The sequence below is a fragment of the Impatiens glandulifera genome, chromosome 1 (genome assembly GCF_907164915.1).
Source record: "Impatiens glandulifera chromosome 1, dImpGla2.1, whole genome shotgun sequence".
Classification (NCBI taxonomy): Eukaryota; Viridiplantae; Streptophyta; class Magnoliopsida; order Ericales; family Balsaminaceae; genus Impatiens; species Impatiens glandulifera.
The window spans coordinates 3,026,402-3,035,310 of record NC_061862.1 but is presented as its reverse complement, the minus strand read 5'-3'; the positions used below and the strand labels follow the sequence as shown (position 1 = coordinate 3,035,310).

The 8,909-nt window shown below is 33.0% G+C and overlaps 1 protein-coding gene and 1 long non-coding RNA gene across 2 annotated transcripts in view; one reads left to right on the top strand and one right to left on the bottom strand.

Annotated features, from left to right (window-relative positions):
• Positions 1-487: 487 nt before the first annotated feature.
• On the bottom strand, positions 488-5,218 carry LOC124922139 (protein kinase and PP2C-like domain-containing protein). Its single transcript, XM_047462865.1, has 3 exons — positions 5,096-5,218; positions 824-928; positions 488-748 (listed from the first exon to the last, which is right to left on the bottom strand). The coding sequence occupies exons 1-3, from the start codon at positions 5,216-5,218 to the stop codon at positions 488-490; spliced, it is 489 nt and encodes a 162-aa protein (XP_047318821.1).
• Positions 5,219-7,099: 1,881 nt separating this feature from the next.
• Positions 7,100-8,909, top strand: part of LOC124922468 — a 62,572-nt gene continuing 60,762 nt past the window's right edge. Inside the window, exons 1-2 of the long non-coding RNA XR_007097815.1 lie at positions 7,100-7,258; positions 7,416-7,563. This is a non-coding gene — a long non-coding RNA (uncharacterized LOC124922468). The remainder of the gene's footprint in view (positions 7,259-7,415; positions 7,564-8,909) is intronic.

The window sequence follows — 8,909 nt, the reverse complement described above, 5'->3', positions numbered from 1 at the left end:
TATCGGGCCTTTGTTGCTTGATGGGCATTGACACTTCGACTAGGTTTGAAGCGCCTCAAGAATCTTGACTTCATTTATTCTTGTGCGAACGAAGATCCTTTTTTTATCATTACAAGAATGTCTGTTTCCGAGACATAAATAAACTCAAATGTGTATCATTTGTTAGTGTGAAATTACAATGTAACACTTATTTTATTGAAGTTTGTTTATTTATTTGAGAATTTCTGCTCATTTTTATTATCCAGGAAGGGTAAACAAACCTTAAAACTGGTTTGCAATATTAATTTCTTGTGTTTGATATTTTCTACACACAATGTTTATAGAAGAGAGCAATTTTCATATTTCATTTCAACTCATAAATCAATCAATATTATTAATTCAATCCAATATCTTATAAAGATAAAGTTCACATTTCAGTTAAAAATTATAGTAAATTCAATTTAAATATTTCCAAACTCTAGTAAATTCTTTCGGCTGTTGATACAGGTCACAGAAAAATAACAATAACTGTAATATTGTCTTTGCTTCCACGTTTAGCAGCCTCAGTTGCTAAACTTTTTGAACACATCCCAGGTACTTTAACAGTGTTCTTGATAATGCTCACAATGTCTTCACTGCTCATCACATCCCAAAGGCCGTCACTAGACATTACCAGGTATTCATCATACTCAGATAATGTTGTCTCAGTTACTTCTAGTTCAGCTATTACAGCCGGTTTTAGATCATCATCACCAATTGAACGAGTAACCTAGAGAAGTAAAAGCAGAATATGGTCATTCATTTGTGATATGGAATTTTGAATTCGAGAATAAGGAGAAAGAACCTGAAGAGCAACCGAACCAACCCTCCACGTATCAACTTGCCATTTCACATCTTCACCAGCCAAGATAACTCGATTTATCTCCTCAACACAACTTGCCGAGTGATCCTATGTTATAATGTCGAAAAGAAATTATGATTCTCAAGTTTTAATTGATGACGAGCTAATAATGGAAACTTCCTATTTACGTACCTTACTTAGAGGATATGAACAGCTAGAGCGAGATAAATTGCTCTACAGTCACCGGCATTAGCAACATAAAGCTTGTTTCCAAAAATAAGTGCAACAATGGCTGTGCATCCCGGATGCCAATCTTTCTGAACTCCCTTGGACCGGTTCTTTGATCATTGATTCTTCTGTTTTATTTTTATGCTTTTTCTTTTTGAACTTTCAGGATTTTATGCTTTTCCTTAATTGCTTTTACACATTTAGTGCTAGCATGTTGAAAATTATTACAGAAAACACACATGTCTGGCCTCCATTCATAAGAGATTTCTATGACTATAGACTTTTCTTTCTTGTCAACTACTGTTATGTTCTTTAGCAGCATATTTCGAGGATGTACTTAATGCTTATTCTAGCAAATGTATGTTGTTCTTCTACTTCTGTAATTGAGTTCATATATAATGGTTTCTCCAATAAACTTGCAAAGTGACTTAGAGCTTCTGCATTGTACATGTGTGTTGGGATTATCCTAAGCTTAAATCATATACGAGTTGTTTCTTTTGGTTTACTTAGTAGGTTCAATTCTTCAGACCATCTCTCCAGCTTAATACAGTTGGATCCAATAAGTATGCACATGTTTTAGAATATCATCCAAGAAAATAGAGTTGTATATTTATAGAAACCTTCTCTAGTGTATTCTTCTTTCATTGTTTCATTAAGGCTTCCTTAGTGACTAAGAATGATAATCTATTCTTCCCTATGTAGTTTCCAACCACTTTATTTTCTCATTCTTTAACACATTTTTCCTCCATTTCAGTTGACAGTTTAAAATCAAAAGGAGAATTGAGTATCTCCACTTTTGTTTTAACATCGCCCAAGTAAAATTTTCCTTTATAAGCATGATCATTTGCTTTCTTTCTTGCATTATTTTCCCAGACTTCGTTTACTCTCCAGCTGAAATTGCTCCTAATAATATAGGTCTTAGATTTAACTGACCAGTTTACTATCTTTTCATAATCTTCCTTCTTTAGTAAATTCTAGTCCTTAAGATAGTGTACATTCAATTGCCCGGTTGTTTGCTGCATTTTTTCTTTGTTGAGAATAATCTCTTCTTTCTTTGCGTGCATCAGGACCTTTGTGATTTGATTTTTAGTTCAAAGAGATTTGTTGTTTCATTGTAACAAACCTTCCAAATTCCTTCTTTCTTTCCCTGTTTTCCTACTACATTTTCTTCAGAATTTTTATCAGCATTTGATTCCTTACATTTGTTGGATTCCTATTTTTCCTTGATATTTTTTCAGCAATCCTATCAAATTTTTTTCAACTACCTATCTGCCTATCAATTTTTTTTCTCTCTTCCTTTGGATGAGAATTCTCGTGTCCCTATTTTTTTAATGTTAGTTATTGAGTGACTGTGTTTTTAAGAATATTTCATTTGTGCATATCATCTTTATTTAATTGGTTTTAGTATTAAAAATAATATGACAAAGATTATATTGTTACCCGCGTGGATAACACAAAAGTTGAAAAAAGAATGATAAAGATATCCATTACTAATGTTGATTTTATTATAGTGACTGTGATTTGGGTATTTTGTGTTTTGTGATGACATTTGATTTGGAAATTATATAAGTTGTTTGTTTGAGAATATTTTATTTTCTGCATATTCTCTTATTTAGGTTGTGTATTCTCAAAACTAATATAAACTATATTATTGTCCGCGTGGATAGAAAGACAAAGTTAAAAAAGAACGAGAAGAATATCACTTACTATACTATATTTGGTTTGAAATTATAAAATTTATGTGTTTGAGAAAATTCATATATATATATATATATATTCTCCTTTCTTACAATAATATATTGTTTATATGAATAAATTAAACTACAAGATTTTCAATTAATTTAATAAAAAATAAATATTTAAGTTAGTTTGAAACTGAATTAATTAAATGCACTTAATTTAGATTAAACCAAAGGTTGATTATTAGGTTGACATTTTACTTTATTAATTTGAAAGAAATTTAAAAATAATTAAAAATAATAAAAAATTACATAAATTCTCATGGATATCTAATTTTTGGAATTGGTTCTGATCATGACTTGTAAGATTTTTACAATCAAAACTTAATTATTTTAATAAAAATAAAATTTAAAGTTAGTTTCAAATTGAATTAATTAAATGTAATTTAGATTAAACCAAAAGTTAATTATTTGGTTACATTTTACTTGTGGAATTTTTAGTTGTCAAATTATTTAGAAAATCTGCAATATTCTCATTATGGGAGTATTAATTTATGATTTGAATTTTAAGAAATTAATATCTATATATAAATTTCATTATAATAGAACAAATTATAAATGCATAAAATATATTTTTAAAATAAATGGGACTTTAATTATTAAAAAAAGTTAATGAATTAATAATCGGAGAAAGGATAATTATAGGCGGTTCAAACAAATAAAAAAAAGTATAAATTTTCGGTCAAAATTAATTAGTCTGAGATTATAATAGACCAAAGTGCAATTAATTAGTCTGAGATTCCAAGTTCTCAACCATCCTTAACTAGATGTACTATTTGGAATCACTTTAAAGCTTGTTTAGTTTTGAAATTATTATGATTATTAATATGTAATTTATATACAAGTTTAATATAAATTATATAAATTAACTTTAAATAAAGTTAATGAATAACGGTCGGTCACACGCGTTTCAAATTAAAAGTATAAATACAGTAGTCCGCCCATCTCTCTTGTCGGATGAAGAGGAGATCTGCTCCAGGTTTACGCTAGTTGGAGGAAAAGCGAGGGATGAAGAGGAGATCCACTCCACCCCACCGTTTCTACGCGTCTTCTCTTATCGGTCGGCCTACCGGAGGAGCTCTCTCTGCGCCAGATTTACGCAGTTGAGAGGAAAAGTGACCGGAGAGTGAAATCCACCCGACCGTTCCGGTCAGTCTTCTCATTTCATTTCTTCTAAATTATTCCATCCTAATTAATGTCTTAAGACAAATCCTAATTTCCCAAACTTTCTTTCTTGGTTTGATCAATGTATTCGTCAATAATTATGTTTCTTTAGTTGATGAAATTCGATAATGACCTGATTCTTCTTGATGCAACCCCAATCTGGGTTAGTAACCCCTGTCTGTACTCCATTAAATGATATGTAGTAACCCCATATGTCATCTTAGCCCTCCCGAATTAGTTCTACCAAACTCTTGTACTAACCCAATAAATTCGTCAAGGGCCTTTTATCGATCGATCGCTCTCGATTTCTCCGTCGTTTACATGAAATGAATTTCCTTGATCTTGGTTAGATTTATTCTGACGACTCTGTCTGTACGGGGAATATTGGGGGAGGATCTTATACCGATGTCTTTTTTCTATATTGGCAGAACAGGCCAATCCCCCACTGGATTCGTCTCCGCACTGACAACACAATCAGGTATCCATAAACTATGTCGATCATCCTTATGAATTTGACTAATCCATAATCTGATGATTTACAGGTACAATGCCAAGCGCAGACACTGGCGCCCAACTAAGCTAGGGTTTTGAGAATCTTTCAAGTTACTTTATTTTAGGTATTTTGCCTTGTGTCATTTTTGAGATTATGATGAAACTTCTTTTCTTGTTATTTCCTTTTGCAAGATACGATTCTCTGAACTACTGATGTTATTCCGTTTGAATCGAAATGTTTGATTTTCAATTTGATTATCTCATTTGGCCGTGTTTTGAATCATCAAAGTCTATTTTGTTACACAATATATTTCAATTGGTAACATAATATCCTGTTATAGTTCTTGAATTGAATCTGTAATCATTTGAAATTGTTATCTCCATAGCCAATGAAATACATGCTAATTTGAAAACAAATTGTTTATTCATGAGACAATTTGATTAGGGTACAAGGGAAATGATTTTAAACAAGAATTTCAGAATTTCTTTTGCTGGATCATTGAATAATATCCTACTTATTCAATTCAATGTAGTCATGAATTATCACATATTTTAATTTTTAGCCTCTCTTCCCTTTTCAATATATCAACATTACATTCACCCATTAAAGTACTAGGGAATAAATCTCTCTTTTCTTCTGCGCCAGGTTTACGCCAAGCCAATTAGAGGAAAAGCAAGCGAGGGATGATCGATTGATCGATCGATCGGATCCACCACCGAATCCTCCGCGTCTCTCTGCAAGAATTACCCTCTCAGATTGAGACGAAGCATCCATTGAAGAAGAAGGAGAAAAAGAATGTCCTATTGCACCTCCTCTTATGTAGCTTTACTTTCAGTATTACTTCTGTCCAACGAAATCATCGGATTCAAACATGTAAGTGACTTCACTTCCTAGATTCACTCAATCCCTAACATTCTTCTTCTTTAATAACTAATAGTTCTAAACAAGAAAACATTTTGTCGTCTGCGTCTGAGGCGGAGAAATCTGTGTATACGAAAATGAAGGCGTCAATGGTGCCTGAAATTGGGGAAATAGCGGTGAAAATGATGAGCGATGGTAGTAAGAGAAGAAGATTAGGAAACTTTCAGGTATGTGCTTTGTGCAATTACTGCAGCGCCGACGGTTATTGTTTACCTTCTCCTTGCTGTTATGCCATTAATTGTAATATTCCAAACAAGCCTTTTGGTTTCTGTTCTTTCACTCCTAAAACCTGCAATTGCTTCGGTTGCCATCTATAAGGCTTAGTTTGATTCAAACTTATTTGTTATATTTTATATGCATATTATTTCACTTTTGTTTTCAATTTATTTGTCAAAATCAAACATGTTCCATTTCATTTAGCCAATTGAAGGATTCGGTCGGTCGGAGCTCTGCGCCAGTTAAGAGGAGAAGTGTGATCGGAGAGTGAAATCCATCATCTGACGACCGTTCCTTCCAAATAATTCTCAGGTCGGTCAGTTCTTCTCATTTCATTTCTAATAATTAATGGCTCAGACAAACCCTAATTTTCCAAACTTTTTACCTTGTTTGATCAATCAATGTAATCGAGTCAATCAATAATCATGTTTCTTTAATTAGTTAATCAATGAAACTCTTTCTTGACGGAAAATGGATGAAGGTTCGCCCCATTGCACCTCAAAACATTATTTGGTTTAAGGGTTTTTTTTGGGGCAAACTGATATTATTTTTTAGATATGATTGAGATTTTTCATTTGGTATAAGAATTAGTTTCTGCATCAATATCCCCAAATTGTAGTATAATGTTCTGCTTCATTTGAGAATGTTTTGTTTCTGATTTTTTACCAAAATGACAAATGTATCTTTTTCATATTCATATCCTGCTGCGCTAAGAGAACCTATGAGTGCACTGTTCATAGTTGCAGTCTGGGTTTGATGTACTATCAGCCAAGCAAAAGGGAAACAATGGAGGAAGATAAATCTGCCACCCAGTATGAAGATTACACGAAAAAAGTCCAATTCAGGTTCATACCCTTTATTTACTAGTCAATTTTCAGATAGATTTATGTCTTGCTTTTGTATTCTCACTACTGAAAGTGGTTTCTTTATCAAAACTAGTCTTTATGTTCAACTTTTTGTTTTCTTTATTATGTTACCATTCAGAATCAAAAGTATCAATACACTCCTCCTCCACCACTGAATCCTTCGTGTCTCTCTTCTGGTCGGTCGGAGCTCTACGCCAGTTAAGAGGAGAAGTGTGATCGGAGAGTGAAATCCACCAACCGACGAGCGTTCCTTCCACATCATCCTCAGGTCGGTCAGTTCTTCTCATCTCATATTATTTCTAATAATTAATGGTTCAGACAAACCCTAATTTCCCAAACATTCTTACCCTGTTTGATCAATAATTGTATTCGAGTCAATCAATAATCATGTTTCTTTAATTAGTTGATCAATGAAACTCTTTCTTGATGGAAAATGGATTAAGGTTCGCCCCATTGCACCTCAAAACATTATTTGGTTTAAGGGTTTTTTTTGGGGCAAACTGATATTATTTTTTGGATATGATCGAGATTTTTCATTTGGTATAAGAATTAGTTTCTGCATCAATATCCCCAAATTGTAGTTATAATGTTCTGCTTCATTTGAGAATGTTTTGTTTCTGATTTTTTACTAAAATGAAAAATGTATCTTTTTCATATTCATATCCTGCTGCTGCGCTAAGAGAACCTATGAGTGCAATGTTCATAGTTGCAGTCTGGGTTTGATGTACTATCAGCCAAGCAAAAGGGAAACAATGGAGGAAGATACATCTGCCACCCAGTATGAAGATTACACGAAAAAAGTCCAATTCAGGTTCATACCCCAATTTAGGTTCATACCCTTTATTTACTAGTCAATTTTCAGATAGATTTATGCCTTGCTTTTGTATTCTCACTACTAAAAGTGGTTTCTTTATCAAAACTAGTCTTTATGTTCAACTTTTTGTTTTCTTTATTATGTTATCATTCAGAATTAAAAGTATCAATACACTCCTCCACCACCGAATCCTTCGCGTCTCTCTTCTTGGTCGGTCGGAGCTCTACGCCAGTTAAGAGGAGAAGTGTGATCGGAGAGTGAAATCCACCAACCGACGACCGTTCCTTCCACATCATCCTCAGGTCGGTCAGTTCTTCTCATCTCATATCATTTCTAATAATTAATGGCTCAGACAAACCCTAATTTCCCAAACTTTGATTGTATTCGATTCAATCAATAATCATGTTTCTTTAATTAGTTGATCAATGAAACTCTTTCTTGACGGAAAATTGATGAAGGTTCGCCCCATTGCACCTCAAAACATTATTTGGTTTAAGGGTTTTTTTTTGGGCAAGCTGATATTATTTTTTGGATATGATCGAGATTTTTCATTTGGTATAAGAATTAGTTTCTGCATCAATATCCCCAAATTGTAGTATAATTTTCTGTTTCAATTGAGAATGTTTTGTTTCTGATTTTTTATCAAAATGACAAATGTATCTTTTTCATATTCTGATGCGCTAAGAAAATCTATGAGTGCACTATTCATAGTTGCAGTCTGGTTTGATGTACTATCAGCCAAGCAAAAGGGCAACAATGGAGGAAGATACATTGCCACCCAGTATGAAGATTACACAAAAAAAGTCGTTCATACCCCAATTCAGGTTCATACCCTTTATTTACTAGTCAATTTTTAGATAGATTTATGACTTGTTTTTGTATTCTCATTATTGAAAGTGGTTTCTTTATCAAAACTAGTCTTTATGTTCAACTTTTTGTTTTCTTTATTATGTTACCATTCAGAATTAAAAGTATCAATACACTCCTCCATCACTGAATCCTCCGTGTCTCTCTTCTCGGTCGATCGGAGCTTTGCGCCAGTTAAGAGGAGAAGTGTGATCGGAGAATGAAATCCACCACCCGACGACCATTCCTTCCACATCATCCTCAGGTCGGTCATTTCTTCTCATCTTATTTCATTTCTAATAATTAATGGCTCAGACAAACCCTAATTTCCCAAACTTTTTTACCCTGTTTGATCAATCAATGTATTCGAGTCAATCAATAATCATGTTTCTTTAATTAGTTGATCAATGAAACTCTTTCTTGACGGAAAATGGATGAAGGTTCGCCCCATTGCACCTCAAAACATTATTTGGTTTAAGGGTTTTTTTTTGTCAAGCTGATATTATTTTTTGGATATGATCGAGATTTTTAATTTGGTATAAGAATTAGTTGCTACATCAATATTCCCAAATTGTAGTATAATGTTCTGCTTTATTTAAGAATGTTTTGTTTCTAATTTTTTACCAAAATGACAAATGTATCTTTTCCAAATTCATATTCTGCTGCTGCGCTAAGAGAAACTATGAGTGCACTGTTCATTGTTGCAGTATGGGTTTGATGTATTATCACCCAAGCAAAAGGCAAAAATAGAGGAAGATACATCTGCCACCCACTATGAAGATTACACGAAAAAAGTCCAATT